The following is a 19,278-nucleotide window of genomic DNA, read 5'->3' on the forward strand; positions in this document are numbered from 1 at the left end:
GCGGCACGCTCGCGGCCGCGGGGCGGGGCCAGGCCAGGCGGCGCGCACCAATGGGCGGCCTTCCTGCGCCCCGAGGCGCCGCCCCGCGTGGCGTCACGTCGCGGCGGCCGCCGCCGGCGGCTCCGCCCGGCCCGGCCCGGCCCGCAGCAGCAGCGCTCGGCCCGGCCCGGCCCCAGCATGCGGGAAGGGTCGGCGCTGCCCGGCGGCCCCGGCGCCGCCGCGGTGCCCGGCTTCCTGGCCAAGCTCTGGGCGCTGGTGGAGGACCCGCACAGCGACGACGTCATCTGCTGGAGCAGGGTGAGGGCGGGCGGGGGCCGCGGCCGAGCGGGGCGCGGGGCTCCGGGAGGGGCTCCCCAGGGGCGCCGGGCCGGGCCGGGCCGAGCTAACGCTGCGCAGAGCGCGGCGCCCTGGGGACCCACCCCCGCTGGGCGCAGCCGGCCGGGCGCGGCGCGGTGAGGAGAGGGGCCCGGGGCTGGCCCTCCCCGGGGCTGGCAGGACGGGCCTCGGCGGGCGCGCCTGCCCTCGGGCCCTGGGGCCCTTCCGTGCCGCTTCCCGGCGTGCGGCCCTGCCTCGCCGCAATTTTCACGCCGTGCGGCCCGTTCTCCTCGTCTTCGCCGTTGTAATTTAATATTTTTGTGCTTCGTGAGCAGCGCGAGGACCTGCCCGGTTCCAGGGCGCTGGGAGCCGGGAACGCAACGAGCCTGGAGCCGGGACGGAGCCTCCCCGCCTGGCCGGGTCGGATCTCGTAGCGGCTCCGCAGCGTTGCCTGGCTATTTTTAGCGGTGACACAGCGCGTATAATGGAAGAATCTTGTCAGGAGGCAGTCGAACTCTGCCCGGCGGAGATAAAAGCCCTCTAGTGGCATGAATGCCATCACGCTTGAGCAATACTTGTGTTTGCTCTGAACTGAGACAGAAGCAGAGCCATGTTTTTTTGTTTGTTTGTTTTTAGAACTACTTTTCTTTGGCTTAGGGTAAAGTCTTCGGGGTTCAAAAAACTACCCGCTATGCAAGAGGAATGTTCCACGTAACGATTTTTGGTGTTGTTTAGGATTCAAACTTGTTAGTACAGTCCTAAATGCTCTTAAATGACCACATAGACAGTACCCTTTTGCCAAGTGTTTTGCCCTTCCGTGTCATAGGAACCGTCTCCATCAGTTTACGGTCTTGGCATAAGAGCAAAACCTTAAAAATGTTGTGCTTGTTCTCTCACTGTTACTTCTGCTTGTTTCCTAGAATGGTGAGAACTTCTGTATCCTGGATGAGCAGAGGTTCGCTAAGGAGCTGCTCCCAAAGTACTTCAAACACAACAATATCTCTAGCTTCATACGGCAGCTGAACATGTGTAAGCATCATCTGTTTGTGTAATGTGTGTACATACATTGCCTGCATTGCTGTACTGAAACAAGATTTGTCACCCTGATGGATCAAGCTGGACTAAATCTCTCGTTTATGTTTTCTGTGCTCTACTTGTGAGCGTCTTGGGTCAATGGGTATCCATTATGTAACACGTGTGTAACTTGTACAGGCAAAGAAGCTGGAGTGAGGTGGCAATCCAAAGTCAGAGTACACCGCAGGGCTGCAGCACAGCAGAAATGGTTGCTTTGGAGTTGATAGTTTATGGGCCACGTGAAGGTATAAGCTGCACAGAAAACGGCTGCCTCCTTTAGAATTTCCATTTGGAGTAAGAGGGTTAAGCCATTCAGTAAATCATTTTCAGGAAAGGAGAGGATCTGAAAGATGATCTGAGTCTGCCTGTATTTCTCCCATGAACTGTAACTCTTTGGGAGCTAAGTGGCGACACCAAACTACAAGCTGTAAATAGTCTGCATGCCTTTACTCTGTTCAGTACAAATAATTTTTTTTTCAAAAATCCTCCTATTTCATTATGTTAGAAGCATGTTTGGCTCCAATGAAACAGAATAATAGAATTCATCATGTAGCATTGGCAAAGAAAGCTAATTTACAGCAGTGGATTGATAATAGCACAGTGGCTTACAGGGAATTACTGAGAAGATTTGGAGGAACTCTGTTCTCGTCCAGATTTCCTTGGTCTCTCTAGCCAACATCTGTTCAGATTCTGTGTTAGACATGACAGAGAAAGTGGTTGTATAGTATCCTTGTGCTGCTGTTTGAGTTAAGAGTTGAGACTCCATACTTGTGTGTCAAAGGAGAATGCAAACAAACAGTTGTCAGTTGCCTTGTAGTAAGGCTAAACGTTTAAAATGCAAATAGTCCAGTAAGGGCATGCAGTGTGATGGCAACGTCCTTTTCCTGCTGCACTTATCCAAAGCTTTGATTGAAGTTTTCTAATGAGCATGCTGTTGAGGTGCAGTGAGGCAGGAATACATTAACCGTGTTAAAAACTTGAATGAGGAGAGAGATGCATTGGTCTGTCAACTAATTTGCATCTACCCTTTGGTATTTCAAGCAGTTGTGGAAATTGGGCTGTCAATGTCTTATTTCAAGCGGGTAGTCTTTAATGAAAAATGTACTGCATGTGCGTGTGTTTCCATAGGTCGAGGACTAATTTCTCTTTGCATTGTTCTGTAGACCCTGGTGGTAGATGACAGCATTTGTTTTGATACGTAGCTGCCTGAGATTGTTAACATGAAAGGAGAGGTGCAACATTGCACTGCTTCCATTGGGATAATATTTTAGTCGTAATGTCCTAATAAATCTCACTTCTGACTGTCTTCTGTGATTATTTGAACATCATTGTCTTGCCATTGGATACTGGAAGGCCTCTGCCATGCATGCTGCTTGTACAGCCTGCAAGATTATTTGGTGGCATCGTAGATGTGTCCTCTGTCTGTGACAGTCGGAGCAGTGAAATGATTGAACACCAAAAGGAAGTTCCAGCTCCTATTAACTGTATAGCTGTAGGTATTTCAGTAGTTCTGGAGTTTTCTTTACCTATGTTCTGTAGCAGTAAGCTTTACACTCAAAGAAATGACTTTTTTTTTTAAATCCCTCTCCACAGATGGTTTCAGGAAGGTGATTGCTCTGGAGAATGGTATGATTACAGCAGAGAAAAGCTCAGTCATTGAGTTCCAGCATGCTTTCTTCAAGCAAGGGAAGGCACATTTATTGGAAAACATCAAGCGCAAGGTATGGTCTGTGCATGTATTTACTTTGCTTTTTTCCTTAGGAAAAGAAGCTTATCTAGAGGAAGTCTGGGGGTGTCAAACACTTTACAGCCAACGGATTCCACGTGAACTAAGGTTATGCGTTGTCAAGCCTTTGTAAAAAGAGTCATAGAATGAAAGAAGTAAAAGAAAATACATTGTCACTTGGTGGTCACTGAAAATTAGCAAGGGCAGCAGCAATCAGTTCATTTGGACAAGCTCATATGATTTGTATTGTTCCTCAAATACCATATCACCAATAAGCTACGTCCTTTTTTAGCACTTACAATTTTCTTTTGTACATTCAGGCGTTGTCTGACCTGTTTCTGCACAGATATTTATCTTGTACTTGCGCATTTCAGCCCATAACATCCTGGCTGCCAGAGAAAGACGCTATCGTGGTACATCATGTTGACATATGAACTTCAGTCTTTTCTTTGGAATGTTGTAATGTGGTAGCTACATCGCCCAAGTTAATGAAAGAACAGGGTAGGCTTGAGGATTAGCTGGAGAGCCATAATTGTGTTTTGATTGATTCTTCACTGTGCTGTCTCTGTTCAAAATCACAATTGGTCAGATACAGTTGCACGGTTGCTTCTCTGACACAGGCCGGTGCTTTTCCCAGATGCTGTAACTGCTAACTTGTCTTAGCTTGCACATCTTGCTTCCTGGTATGTTGAGACAGTCAGCTGCTGACGTTATGTATGGCACCACGTATCCCATGAGCATTGCACTGGGTGGGGTATTCTAGATGGGGAGACAAAAGCTCTAGTTAGTGCCAAAGACGTTCACACAAAATGGTTGAACATGCTGGTGAAACATACTCTTTGTTGCACAGGAAATGTGATTTTTGCAATGGATGAAATGTCTGTTAGCTTTTCTTGCTCTGTACTGCCTGGAATTAAGTAATATTTCAGTATGTGCTATAAACTGGCTTTCAGGCCTCCAGCAGGAGTTCAAGTTTGAATGCAGGGCTTCCTTAATATACTCCATTTTACTGTTAGGTCTAGGTTTTCTGCTGATACGCGTCAGTCTTGACACCCTTATTATCTAGCTACAGACTCTGAAAAAAGTAGTTCCTTGTACTCGGCAGAATGCTTTAGTTTGTTGGCTCTTCTGTCTAGAGGCAGGCCTACTGTATTTGAAATTTCTACCTTCTGTCTCCATCTTTTGGATGTCTTTGCTATGGACAGCTGGTATGCTGAAGTATGGAATCAGATAGTCTTGAATTTCATTTGGGATAAGCATTGTGCACCTTAGCATAAGGTATTATCTACAACAAACGGCAAAGGGTCTAAAAATGTAGACAGAGAACTGCTGGGCCATTCATTCCATCCTTTGTAACACTGGACCAGAGAAAACAGTTATTTCTGTGCAGTGATTGTTGAATATTATAATTACGTGTTGCTTCACCATGAAGTGATGGAATGTTATTTTATAACACTGTTTGTCAATTTCTGACCACTTAATGCACTGGGGAAGGGGGGGGATCTGTAAGCCAACCTGCATGGAAGCTATCTGACACTTCATTAGGCTAATCTCAGATGCTTCCACCTCCCTCTTGGACTTTAAGAGAATAATAAGTAAAATCATAGCATGCTGTAGGCTGGAAGGGGCATCTGATGGCTATCTGGTACAGCTTCATTTGATTTGTTTACGGTCAGTATTTGGCTGAATGTTTTTTAAAATTATGTCTACAAAACCTGTGCATACCATTCATATTTGTGATTTGTGAGACCTACCATTTTCAAAACCCTGAATTGTATATAAACCATTAATGCCATGACCACAGAGTTACTGAAGGAAATTAGAGAATTATGACTGGAAGTGTGAAGAGGCAAAACTGAGCTTTTTGCTTTCTGATTACTCTTCCACCATCACTTGAAGAGGAAGCATTTATAGATTTTCCTGTGGGTAGAAAAGCAGTTTCGACTCTGACTTTCTGGAGACAAGCCTCTGTAATCTTGGCAAGTCACCGAGTGGAACTGTAATAGAGGAAACAACAGCATAGGGATTTGTGGTTCAGCTCGTGTGGGACAAACTTTCCAATTAGGTAGGTGTCATGTAAGTAGACTCCTGTTTTTTCCCCAGTAACTTAATGGAAATTTGTTACTCCTGTGCTGGCAGATTTATCCACAGTTAAAATGAATGTGACCATACCCTCTTCACTACTCTATCACTTGTTTTGCTTTTGGCTGGTAGCTTACACTTTGGCACTAGAGGGCAAGCTTTCTTCAGACACGTCAGAGAGAACCCCTTATGAAAGGCAGTTTTCAACCGGTGGTAGGGATTTTAGCATGAGTTACAGTGGTGCCATTCTCTTGTTTTCATTGACATCTTGTTTTTTTCAGACGGTTGAGACTGTCCTAAAGGCTGTCATCTATAACAATTGTGGTGTTTTATGATACACAAGTTTTATATAATCTTACCTAATATTTTAATGGAGTTTATACCTCTTCTACAGACTAACTACACTGTTCATTTAGAAAAAGTATGAAAGGCACTGTTCTTAGTAAAGCATGTGTAACTTGATCCTATTTTAGGTATCTGCGGTAAGAACTGAGGATCTCAAGGTCTGTGCAGAGGATTTACACAAAGTACTCTCTGAAGTCCAGGAAATGAGAGAGCAGCAGAACAACATGGATGTCAGACTGGCTAACATGAAAAGGTACACTCTGTTTCAGAAGCACTTAAGCACTGAATGGGGTTTATAGCTAATAGAGCTTGACTCCAAACATGTGTTTGAATTGAAACAGGTGATGCTGTATTCTTTTTTTTAAGAATCCACATTCCATGCCACACAGCATTTTGAATAGTTTGTTTTCATAATTCAGTAACAGACCAGAAATTCAAACTGGGAGTTTCTTGGCTATCTTGAGATGTCATTTTGGTTGCCATCATCTATAGTATTTTTTTAGGGGTATCAAATAATTTCCTGTTCTAAACACAAAACAGGGCTGGATGCAACAAGGGAGAATTAATGTTTGGTTTTATTTCTGATCAGAAATGGACTTTGTGTGTCCTCATCTCTGTTCCTTCATATGCTTTTTGTATGGGCACTGGGAGTTCACTCAGATCACTGGCATGCAAGTGGGTGTCAACCAAAGCTCAGGAGATGTATTCACTCCCTCTGTTCATATTGTTTTGTTTGGTTTTTTTAATATTTTGAAACTGTTCTGAGGTGGTCTGTGTTACAAGTAGCCTGTTTCCAAACACCAAGTCTTAATTCTAACCTTTAGAGGCTTTGAAGGAAGGAATAACCTCAGATCAAGATTATTGATGGAGCAGCAGAGAATGAGAATGTGCTAATTAGTGAGCATTTGGTCCTGGTTGGTGGAGAATGGAGTTAGTTTAATCCAGAGCTTATATTAGTGGATCAGATTAACTAATCGTTAGTTATCCACAGAAGGAATGTTGCCATTGGTCCTGCAAGGTACTGTGAAAGTTTGAAAGCTGTGAAACTAAATCATATAAAGTAAACTCTGTTCATCCTCTGTCTTCTGATTTATTCTGCATTGCAGAGAAAATAAGGCCCTGTGGAAAGAAGTGGCAGTTCTAAGGCAGAAGCACAGTCAACAACAGAAGCTGCTGTCTAAGGTACCATTGCAGCATCTTCAGTGCTACCATCCTTATTCCTGCCTCTGTGATACTTGATGGCATTCTTTGCTTATGTAGAATGACAAATGACACAGAGCTGAACAGGCTATATTAATACAGCACAAAGAAAATGTTCACAGTTCCTGAGTGTCCAAGAAGTAGCACAGCAAAGAATCCCAAGCAAAATACTAAGGAAAATCTTAGTAAAAAGAATTTCAATGTGCTTGAAATCTCAGTGAATCTTATTTGGAGAGAAGTAATTAAATCAAGTTGACCTGGGGTAAACATGGGACAGGAGTCATGGTAATGGGCAAGATATTTCAGGCACACAGAATGGAGTCTGTGAAAGAACTAACCAAGGCAGACTTAGAACATTCAAGAAGTCACCTTGGAACCTGGAAACAAAAGGAGTTGCTGCACTGGATCAAATTTTCTCTGGTTTATCCCTCAGCTTTTTCTGGTCTGGAGTTTTCCATAGTGACTTGCGGTGTTATATTACATTTTTATAAAAATCTGTGCAAGTGAAATAATTTTTCAATGCCTTTTGCAACTTTTTTCTTTTTTAACATAAAGGTACAAATGGATATTTAAATTACCTGTTAATTTCAATCACAAAAGTAAAGTCTGAGTTAATAATTTAATATTCTGATTGCTAAGCTAATCACTTGGTTTTGGCTCTTTGTTTTTTCTTTTTAGATTCTTCAATTTATACTAAGTTTGATGCGAGGAAATTATATTGTTGGGGTCAAAAGAAAAAGGTAATTACTGGATAGGTCACAAACTAGTGTCAGATGTGCGTTATGGGGATGAATCAGCTTCTAGAAGCAAGATACTTTTCTCAAGGTGCATAATGAATATTTTTAAATAGGATGGGAAGAGAATATACTATGCATTTTGAGTTTTGAAGGGAACAGTTGCCAAAAATGGTAACTCTTTTAAAAAAAAGTGCCAGTGTTACTGACTTACCACAAAACAAAAAGTGTGCTTAGAATGTAGTCTGTCTGCAGTACGTTTAAATAAACAGTTTCAAAAAAGCCACTTTTAGAAGTCAAAGAATAGTTCTTACTGTTACTGCACATATTTAGCGTTGCTACAGCTGTTTACTACAGAAGTATACACTAAAGTCATACTTTGTCTCAGGTCTCTAACGGATGCTGCAGGTGCTTCACCTTCCAAATACAGCCGTCAGTATGTTCGCATACCTGTGGAGAGTGGCCAAGCAGTAAGTCTTTCTAGGGAAGGAGACACTGGGTTGGACAGGATGCTGTACAGTGATCTTGAAGTCTTCCTTACAACTATTAATATTCCGATCTTATAATCAAATGCACTCTATTTTGAAATGGGCTGATTTAAAGCATTGCTCTGTCTGCAAAATCACGCAAATCCGTACAACTTGGCATAGATGAAATCTGAACGGGAAATAGAAACTTCAGGAAGAAAGGAAATAAACATCAAAAAAAAACAGATTTTTTTTGGTTTATTCATTCTATTTGCTGTATATTGCAGATGGCTTTTTCTGAACATAATTCAGATGATGAGGATGGAAATGGTACAGGTCTCATCATTCGAGATATCACTGATACCCTGGAAAATGCCACCAGTGGTCTCCTTGCTGTGGCACACACAAGTGGCAGAGGCAGGTACGTATAGGGATGTGAAAGTTAACAACTGAAGCATAAATCCAAGTAGTTATGTTAATGTAAGTTACCCAATATGTTTTGGGAACCCACCTCTGAGTTTCTGCTCTATTTATACATTATAGGCCTGTTTGTAGGCTCTCCAGAGTAAAAAGTAGACCAATTTGGAATCTTTTAGTTCCAGAGACACAATATTGTGAGTTTCCCTTCCACCACATGTCCATGTAGTCTTATGCCATCTTTGGTCTGGCAGAATTTAGTTATGTGAAGTCAAGATGATCTTTTCCATATGTTCTATATATGAACTCATTATCAAACTGAAGAGTTATAGAGCCGGTGTTTGGTCACAGTGCTGGAAGAAAAAAACATGAGGTTTTGTTAGCAAATTTAAAAACAAGCAAAACTATGAAAATTGAACCTTTAAAAAAAAAAAATCACATTTTCTTCTGGCTTATTCTGCATAGCAGGTGTGAAATAAATGCAAATAAAAGGCTTAAAGGGGGGCTTTTTTCTGGAAACTGAGAATGCGTGACTGTCAGTATATGAAGGGGGGTTATAAAAAAGATGGAGAGAGATTTTTATCAGTGTCTCTAGTGGCAGGGCAGAAGGCAATGGTTTTAGACTGACAGAGGGTAGATTTAGCTTGGATATAAAGAAGAATTTATTTTGTGATTATCGTAAGGAGGTGCTGGAACAGGCTGTCCAGAAAAAATGGATGCCCCATGATTGAAAGTGTTCCAAGTCAGGTTGGACAGGACTTTCAAGCGACTTGATCTAGTGAAAGACATCCCTGCCTATGGCAGGGTGCTGGGACTGGATGATCTTTAAAGGTCCCTTCCTACCCAAACCATTCTATGATTCTATGAAAATGGGGCGTCCTGCTCTGATACATACTGTCCATATAAATTGTAACAGATGATTCTTCATCTGCCTTTAGGAAGGCACTTACATTCTTTTACAAGACCAGTTGGTTATTTGAGCTCTTAGTAGGCTTGACCTCACTAGGTATTAAGATGTAAAATAGTAAGCTTCCAATGAGCGCTAACACAGTTGATATTCTCCTGTGTCTTGTTTCTCCGTGGGTTGCATTTTAGAGAGATACAGACAGCTCTGGATCCTGGCTTACCTATTTGTCAAGTATCACAGCCAAATGAGTTAAATTGTGTAGAACCTATCCCTCCAATTCATGTAAATGATGTCAGCAAATCCAGTGAAATAGGAAATGTTGCTGTGGAACTCCACGCTGCACAAGCTAATGCTCCAGAAGACCCTGCATCAGTGATTGACTCCATCTTGAATGAGAATAACTCTGGAAACCAAAATGATCCTTTACTGGACAGGTATGCAAATCACTATATTCACTTATTTCTGGAGACTTATGCAGTCGTCTTGTGGAATCTCATTAAACTGTTCTGTGTCATAGTTTTAGACGATGTATCTAGCAGAACATAGTGAAATTGCTTTTCAAACATCTCTAATGAACTGAGTTTTCTCCCCCTTTTCTAATAGGTCTTGAAAAAGACAAGTGTTATCATAGACTAAAAGCAGGGCAAGTTCATCTGGAATTTGCTCTGTCAGCTGTCACAAGTTTGCCTTGACTTCTGATATTTCTTTTGGAGCATTGGTGTGGTTGGTCTGTCCTGTCAGCCCTTGTATCGCCAACTACTGACGTTGCCAAGTGCTGCCCAACAGCAGATCCAGACTAGAGAGTTCAGTAGGGAACTATGTGCTTCCTTGTTTCTTAGGACTGGATGTGGGGCAATGCCTTGAAATTTTACATTGTTTGTAGCTAAGTATTCCAATACAGGAGAGAGCCTGCAGCACAGTGAGAAACTCAATACTGGGTCACATGTGCAGCTTCCCTTCTACTTCATTCATTGTCCCTTGTATCCTGACCCCAGTCCTTCCAAATGCATGCAATTTGGTAACAATCTGGTGTTCCTGTTTCAAAATAGATACCTAGTGTTCTTTCAGGTGCAGATTATTTGTATTCCTTTGCTTATCATTTATTGTCCGCAGGTAAAAGCTTATGGACCTTAGCTTAAACAGATACTATTACATAGACTGAATTCTGAGAACGTTCAAAAGATATTAAAATGAAAGAGGAAATAGTTACATGAGGAGGATTGCTTTTTTGATATGATAGCTATTATAATACTTGCTGTACAGATGGTTTTCCTTGCACGTGTTTTGCAAAGAATTGGGCCATGGAAATTGATACAGCAGTGTGGTTTTGTTAATTTGGCAATAAGCTGTTCTGGATTGTGAGCAACCCTGTCTGGCTGTGATCTTGCCCAACAGCTGTAATAACCAAGCAACTAACGGTTTATAAGAGGTTTTTCCTGTCCTGTAGTGTAAAAGAAGAACCTAACTGCTGACTGTTGCTTATGGTACTACGTAATTTTCTCTTTTCAGAGAGGAAATTCAGGATTTTCTTAATTGCATTGATGCCAGCCTTGAAGAGCTTCAAGCAATGTTGTCTGGGAAGCAGTATAACTTCGGTTCTGAAGCTTTCAGCGATGTGAGTGTCTTTTCATTTATTCTGGTTTCTGAAAAATACAGTTTAGGTTGTGTTACAAGATTTTATGGATTTGTTCCGTGTTGTAATGGGCAAGTGAGAAGAAAATCTTGAAAAGCAAATAGCTATGGATAGAATTGTACATAGTCATCTGAGGAGTCTAACAAAATACAAGCTAATGCTGAGAGCCTTTTTTAGTTCATACGGTATTTTCATTTCAGATAACTTAAAAAAAACAAACAAGAAAACCAGAACCTTTCTCCTCCTTGCTGTTTATCATCACATCCTGATTATTGATCATGCATTGGGATGTGGAATTGATCTGAGCCATACACCTGGAATCAGTGAGGGGAAAAATGGTGTCCTTCTCTTCTCGTGTAACCTCAGTTTACTGCCAGAGGGTTAAAGTGTATTGCAGTAGGCCTGCAGAAGAGCTGCCATCCATGTGCTTCCTTGGGTAGATGAAGTAGGATCTCTCTGAAGTTTTTAACAACCTTATTATGTCATAAACTCTGCTACATATGGTCTGTTTCTGTTTTCAGACATTTAATCCTGAGCTGCCAGCTCTGGATATGAACTTGATGGAAACTCCCCCCGGTATGGAAAATGTAAGAGTAAGATTTGCTTCTGTGATGGGGAGGGTTAAGGTGATTCTGAGAGCTAAACTTTGACTGATGCAGTTTAAGGGTAGGGACCAGACTGATAGCACAGGATGAAACTGACATTTTATTTAATCTGTATGACTTCATGTTTTCTATTACTGTTGGTGTACAGGAATGTAATAAGGTTCTCAAAATAAGTTGTCTTATATTTCTAGCTGCAGTAACACACTCAGTGTGCTGATTTCAGCTGACGCTTTGCTAAGAATAACATATTCTTTGCTTTATAAATGTACCTGAGAGCATAAGGAAGAGGAAAACTAACTGGTGTTTGCTGAATCAGCTGTCTGCCTGCATTGAGGAACTTTTTGTACTGTTCCTGCCTATTAATTCTGTATTTTCTGTTTAGAAAGAGCAGGTTGGAAAATCTAGTCTGTTTTTTTTTTTTTGGTCTGTGTGAAAACAGTTTCTTGGCTTGTCTTTTAGCCAAGTAATAACTACACCTGGGATTGTAGTTCAGATTGTGCGCCTTCGTCTGCTGGAAGGCTGAAGAAAAAGTATTAAAGGAAAAAAAAATGTAATGCGGTATACAGTATTTATTCCAAACATGGCTGCGTAAAATTTCCTCAGAGGACAAGCTAAAGCTTAGTACAAATTTCCTTTTCTGGGCCCCATTCAATAGAATGTCTTATGTTACAAAAAAAATCTTGCAAATGTCATTTATTTTGTAACTCAGAAATACTATTTGAACTAGGACTTCTCTGGCATGGGAGCTTACATCACAACTGAGGTGAAATCCTGTTGTGTTTGAGCAGTGCTTGCAAAATTTGATTTTGTTAATGAAATCATGTTTAACTGTGTTATTCCAACAAAGCAGACCGTAATAAAGCTTTGGGTTGGGTAGGTAAACTGAATATTTGCTAATCATAAGATTGTTTGGCTCTGGTAAGTTAAGTTTGTCTGTATTTCATCTTGCATTTTTCTGAGAGTTCCTGTTTGCTGGCCTCTGTGGAATAATGGGTTTGTGAGGTCAGGAGTTTACATTACTCAGCAGTGTCATTCCTATTCCCTCCTTCTTTCACCTTTAATTATGTTAACCAGTCAGTTAAGAACTGGATATTTTTGTTAAGCATTCTGTCTTATTCTTTGTCCATTTTGCTTCAGATTACAAACTTGGCAGACAGCACTGAAGATCTAGGAGCAAGTGAGAGAGAAACAGCAGGAAGCAAAGGTGGGCAGGAAGGAACAGAGCTGTGACAATTCCAAACTCTTCAAAAACTATGTATTGAAATAGAATTTTTCTAGCTTGTAATGTGGCTTAATTCCTTCTTTGGCCTGGGCTTAAAAAGTTTTTGAAGACTGGGATGTTTCACTGACTTTAATGAAGCTGTACCTCAATCTTACAGGCCCCGTTCTGTTCACCATGTTGGTGTTAACCATTCCTCTTTTCTTATATGTGATGGGGTGCCACAATAAGGAGCAGAACTGCAGATGTCACTGTGGAAGTATCTCCTATATGGGCTACAACACCCACAAACGAAGTGCTACCCATTCTACTTTAGTGATGCCAGTGCATGCAATATATTTAGGGGCCTGAAGTGTGTTTTAGATACTAATATTAGCTGCAGGTCTTAGTCTTTTCCAACTGTAGATGTGGTCTTTCAGAGCTCAGCTGTGTGGTTTTCTTTAGTGAACCGAGTTTTGAAGCAGCTTTTCCAGTGTTCCTTGCATTGAATAAGAGCCTTCACTTTAAGTGTCATAGGATCCTGAAGTTTAAAATGTTTGTTTTCCCTCAGATATGCAGCTGATACAGTACAGGGCCAATCCTCTGCTTTCATTATTTGAAGAACTACCTTCCAGTGAAGCCCCAGGGAAGACAGAGGATCCAAAAGACCTCCTCCTTACCCCGCTGGAGGAAAAACCTGCTCTCCAACCTCCTTCAGGTAGTGAAACTGTCTTGCCATTAGCAGCTCCAGAAAACCAGGCTGAGCCCCTGGATGCTCTAGGAATGGGTGATCCACCTCTCCTCTCGGAAGATGGGAATGGAGAGTATAAACTGTTTCCACTCTTGCTCCTCAGTCCTGTTGCTAACTTCATAGAAGAGGCCTCTGAGATAGAAACTTCTTGAACTCATGCAACATCTATAACTGGCATAGTGGTGTGAAATAGACAGCAAGGATAAATGGATCAGCAAGAAGTTTGGTCTTCTCTCTCCTATCCTGCTTACTGGGTGTCATATTCTATATAGACAAGAGAAAGTTCTCTTTCTACAAGCAAAGAGTGCACATGGAAAAGCTGAAAACAAGCTCAAAGCTTGTTGATAATGGGAGTGAAGGCACGGGGAGGAGGGAAGGGCAACCTTTCTGTAAACATACCGCAATGTATTCCATAACTGTTTTTATCTGATATCCTTATTGCAAAAGGAAATCTGTTTGTATCCTGTTTGTAAAATTTGGCTGTTTTTATTAGCTGTGTAGTAATGTCATGTGTAATGTTTTAAACCTGAGTTTTACTCTTTCTGAGATGTTTCAAGAGGTAGCTTGTCTATTGTTTGGAATTAAGTTTTTTTTTAATTTGAGGTTTCTTTTTTAATAGTTTGTGGCCACAATTGTTTGCACCTGCTTATATTACTTTCCTACTCCTAGATTTGCTCCTAGGTACAGGGAACATTTTTTCCTATGGAAAATTATATTTTAACTCTGGAATATTACTTTTTAACATCCTAACACGCATCCATTGCCATGGATTGTAGGTGTTGCAGTAGGAAGTGCTTGCCACTGTGCATAATGCCGACTTCTCATGCACATTGCATGGCAGCTCTTCTAGGGTAACTTGCACATAGGTCATTTGTTCTTGAAAATTGTGAGTAGAACTGATTCATGAGGTGTCTAGTGAAGTCCAGCAGCTATCCTTAAAATGTCCTCAAAAAAAAATCCTTAAAACAAAAAAGTTATGGGGTAACTTGCGCTGACATAGGACATTCATTTTCTCTTCTGCTTGCAGTATGTACTTGTTTATCTGACCTTACATGAACAGTGGACCTTGTCCTGCATATTCTGCTCATGGGATTTTAAAGCTAAATTGACTAAAATCATTTGACTCCATTGACAATAAATGACAATGACAATGAATGACAAAACCTGGTGTCTGCTTAATTAAACTTTTCCCAGAATTCTGTCCTACACTGTTTTCCAAACTTCTTTGAACAGCTGTAATGTAGACATCAGCCTTTATCCACTGTTGTCAGTGGGACAGCAAGTGCTCTTTCACTGATACCAAATCTCTAACAGTATTGCACAAGCCCACACAAATCTGAAATTTGCCATAGCCATACAAAAGTGTTGGGGCTTGAAAAGGCCTGGAGGCAGGTAGAAAAACAGCTGTATAATGCCATATGGTATTTTTTACTGCTGCAATTACTTGGAAAAAAATCAGTTTTAGGAAATCAGTCTACTTACAGGCTTAAATCAGTCTACTTACAGGCTTTATTTTCTGAAATTTCTGAACTAATAGTTCTCTTATGCTCAAGAAACCAAGTTATTTTGATATACTGAAGCCTACAAGATAATGCATGTTATCTGTGCTGGCCTGGCTATATTGGGTTTGTGCTTCATTTTTAAATCTGTTGAGTTGACAAGGGAGGATCTTGCTACTGTGTGTGTGTGTATACCTGTAACACCTTCACAGGGTTGTTTTATTCCATTGTTTATAACTTCCTTGCCTCTGTGACCCTTCATGTTTATATCTTATGAATTGCCTTTTGTCAAGTATGTCTTATTCCAGCCTGTCTCAGTCTTTTTTTGCTTACTTTTCTTCCTTGAAACAAAGGGCTGAATGGTCTTAAGTTTTCCTGAGCTGAGGGAAAAATGAATTGGGTTCTGGTTGAGTTTTTTATTTCTTCCCAAAGGCCTCAATTTTGCCAAGAGTAAAACAGTAAAAAAAATTTAGACTTTTTTCTTCTGCAGTGTTTTGACAGCATAGTGCGAAAACAAAGTTCTTTGAGGGGTAGATCTTCTGTAACCGTTTCCTGAATAGGTTAAACTGAAGAGTAGTTCCTGTAATGGATTAATGTTATGTTCTTCCATGATGGAATCTGATCTCACTGCGTCTTGCCATCAGATGTTTGATTGAATTGCATAAGATTTTTTTTAACACACTTCGTCTCTTAAGAAGTTAAGAAACCAAGGCTTAAGAAAACTTCAAATAAAAATTTGTGAATCTGAGTCTAGTTTATGTACTGGTCTAGGAAAAGTATGTATTTGCAAGTTTGGTAACAAAAATTGCAATGAAAAGGGAAAGGTTGAATAGCAAGGAAAAAAACACCACCATGCACTGAAGTAATTAAACTATTGAATTGCAAAACTGTTACTGTGTTTCTTGTATGTTATTTTGACATCTGTTCTTCTTTGTTCCTCTTTCGCCAACACATTTCCCAAACCAGCTTACTGAACTATCTAGAAGGAAGAACTTCGATGCTCACTAGGCCATTTCACTATGCAGCTGCTGCTGGTTCAATAACTCATGTACTAAGGTTAGCCTGGCAGCTGCTTTTAGAGATCTGAGCCTGAGAAAGAAGGAAGTTCAGATTTATTAACCCCCTGGAATCAAAGTTTATGGTAGTAGGACTGACTGCCCCTCATAGTGTAAGGTCAGGTCCCATTTGTGAGTTTGTTCATTGCCTTTGTATAGTTTGCTGGGTGCCAGCCTTCACATCTAAGCAGTGAGGGGACCTGATAGGAAGTGATCTTTCATAGACAATGATTCTTAGGCCTTCTGCTTGTTCCGTCACCAACATAGTTTGCTGTCTCAATGGTTGGGATGATGTACTTATTAAGTGAGTTACAGAGTTCAATCATGTTTGATATTTGGGTACATTTGCAAAACAAAGAATCTTTCAACCCCTTGCAGAGGTGCATGGTCCCAGAGGATTCAGGATCATTGGGCTACTGTGGAGCAGCTGTGTACTGTGCAGAACAGAGCTGGAAGGACTTCAGCATCCAGGGATTTCCCCCCTCTCCTTTGAGCCCACATTGGTCCCGTGTTGCAGGATCACAGCCTCTGCCTCATACCTGCTGCCTGAAAACAGCATGCTGCCTGCTGTGCCCCAGGTGCTATGGGCAGCATCGTGCTTTCATCAGCATTTCTTGTTGCTGGCATACTTGCACCAGCTCTTCCCATTACTGAAAGCCTTTCGTAAGTCTTCTGCCTGGTCCAAGCTTTCCCACGCTTTTCAAGTACATTAGTAACCGCCAGTTAAAATGCCAATTGTGCTGAGTTATTCCTTTTCCCACCCATTTCTTTTGCAAGCAGTATTTCAGCTTGAGCGGGACACCTAGATAATTCTTCCCATTTACCAGCTCACTGAGGTCACTCAGACCAAAGGTTGCATGTCTGCCTCTGCACCTGTGTGTAGGGCCAGCCAGGCACCCACCCTGTATATTCTCCACTGTCCTTTTCCCTGAAAGGCATTTCTCATCAGAATTGTGCCAGCTATGCCAGGTGTAATGCACCACTGTAAGTGCTCATTACAGGTTCTAGGAGGAAAGGCCCACAGATTCCGTAAGATATGGACTGAAATACCATTTACTGGAACATAGGGAACAGCATAGGTAATTTTACATCACTTTAGAGATCAGCAGACCTCTAGCCTTGATGTGGCACACTGCTGATCCTATTTGTGCCACGGTTAACTGACACTGTGAAGAGTTTTTGTAGGATTTTTCCAGAAGTCAAGAACTCCGTTCATCTTTTCTACTGCTGAGGAAAAGGATGTTTGTATGAAAAAGTGCTGCTTCACTTCAAGATAAAGACAAGGGCTCGCCACTGGTGTTATCACTGGAAGCCACAGGCAGTCTATCTGCAGCCAGCTGGTATCTGCAGTACAGCACAGGCCTGAAAGTGAAACCACGTGTGCAGCACAGCAGGTGAGACAGTAGCAGATCACCAGTCCCTTGATGTACAAGCCTCGTTAGGACCACAACACCATTGCAACTTTATGCATAACAAGTTCGCGTTACCAATGAGCAAAGTTGCTTCGCTTTAGTGCAAGCTTCCTTCCTCCTCCAGCACCGATGTCCAGGGCCACTGCTTTTTTTTCTGGTTTTATTCTGCTATATCACACTGTTAGGGGAAGGAAGAGTTGCTGTTCCCTGCCTTGTCTGTTCTAAGAATTTACAGAACACACCTAGGCATGACAAGCACAGTGTAAGTGCCTACCACATGCTCCTTTCGGCATCTTTTCTCATAGTCTTTCAGACTAGCACTCCACACACAGCCCATTTCACCATAGCCATCCGTTTTTAACTCATGTTGCTTTGCACTTGCTAACGCAGAGCATTTCAGAGTATGAGCTAACCACATGACTTGCAAGAGGAAGGGTAACAAGCTGTGCAGTGCCTATGACATCCTCAACTTCTTGAGGAGAAACACCATAGTCCAATAAAACTTAGATAAATCCTCTTCTGGAGGTTCAGGCAGAGAGGTATCTCAGCTCATGATGGTCTTCAGATTTTACAGCAATGTACTGTGATTCCTGTCTCTCCTGAGCTGTATGATGGCACCTCATCCAGATCATGCTTAGAGTGTTGTGCTGTCTCCTAAAACAAGATCACCATTTTAAAAAACAGTATTTGTATTATTACACTTCCACAAAGTAAAAGCAAGAACTCGCTGCCAATGTTCATCTCCATGTACAGGTATCTATGCCTGCATCCTGTAAAGGACAAGAAATTTTTCCTGCCACTGTCTCACATAACCACAAATGTAAATGTAAGTATAAATACATATACCTGTTTTTTTGTCAGGTGGTGTTAGTTCACAGTCTAAAAGCTTCCAGTGTGTACCCTGCTAGTGGTAGGTTTCCTTACGACTTAATTTGAATCAAGCTAGGCTTCTGCCTTCCTGTCCAGCCAGCCATGTTCCCCAGGAAACAGTGCCATTAATCTGAAATTTAGCATGTTCCTTTCTCCTCCTTCTTTGAGCCAAGAAGTGTGTGAACGCTGCAACCTGCACAAGTGTTTCCTTCCTCTTCCCAGCTCAAAGGCTGCAGATTGGAATTGTATCTCATGCAAAACTAATAATGGAAGAATATAAGGCTACAAGGGAGGAGCATGTGAAATCAGGTCCCCAAAATCTTTTGAACTGCTGTTGAATCTTTTTCTCTGTTTTATCATGTACAATATTTTCAGAAGCATTTACACTTTAAGCTGGTTAGATGTCCTCTTTAATTGCAAGTGTAGCTGCAAATATAGTAGATGATAAGAAATTAGCTGAACTGATGATTCTCTGGGCTGTGACTGATGACGTCTTGTGAAAGAAAAAAAAAAGGATTTTTCTAACCTAATAAAGGCATGAAAATTGTGTATAAGAAAACCATCATCTTCAGGGAAACATAGATCAGAATGTAACGACCTGAAAAGAAACAAATTCAAACTCATACCAATAATATTGCTATTATTAGATCAAAGTCACAATAGTCAAAAATTTTTATATTCATATACACATCCAGGCTTTTAAGCACCAATATTTTGCAGAACGAACTATCAATGACTCTAAAATATGAATGTATGTAAAAGTAAGCAATCATATTGAAAGCAAAGACCTTGAAAGAAAAGGAACAAGATAATATCAGAGCTCCCAGGACTGCATACACAAATGTCCTGTTTTTAATGTTAAACTACATAATAATCTAATGAAGCTGCCCACAAATGATAATGTAGGTGGGGCTGTCTTTAAGCTATATATAAGACTACAAGAAATATTTTTTTCCGTATATTTCCGCTACTTCAGAATCAGGTATGC

General features: G+C 41.3%; 1 protein-coding gene across 2 annotated transcripts; it reads left to right on the forward strand.

The window, feature by feature from the left end:
* The first annotated feature begins 93 nt into the window (after positions 1-93).
* LOC118245235 (heat shock factor protein 3) lies at positions 94-15,845 on the forward strand. 2 transcript variants are annotated; one of them, XM_035541181.2, is made up of 13 exons: positions 94-297; positions 1,236-1,344; positions 2,983-3,110; positions 5,671-5,795; positions 6,649-6,724; positions 7,421-7,482; positions 7,865-7,946; positions 8,231-8,364; positions 9,456-9,701; positions 10,777-10,882; positions 11,422-11,487; positions 12,643-12,709; positions 13,275-15,845. In XM_035541181.2, the coding sequence occupies exons 1-13, from the start codon at positions 178-180 to the stop codon at positions 13,604-13,606; spliced, it is 1,653 nt and encodes a 550-aa protein (XP_035397074.1). In that variant the 5' UTR covers positions 94-177; the 3' UTR covers positions 13,607-15,845. The 2 variants fall into 2 exon arrangements, with proteins under 2 accessions (XP_035397074.1, XP_050569285.1); XM_050713328.1 differs by lacking the exon at positions 94-297 and adding an exon at positions 2,743-2,881 and having other exon boundaries at positions 1,244-1,344.
* The last annotated feature ends 3,433 nt before the right edge of the window (positions 15,846-19,278 follow it).

This window comes from Cygnus atratus, chromosome 13 (genome assembly GCF_013377495.2).
Source record: "Cygnus atratus isolate AKBS03 ecotype Queensland, Australia chromosome 13, CAtr_DNAZoo_HiC_assembly, whole genome shotgun sequence".
Taxonomy (NCBI): Eukaryota; Metazoa; Chordata; class Aves; order Anseriformes; family Anatidae; genus Cygnus; species Cygnus atratus.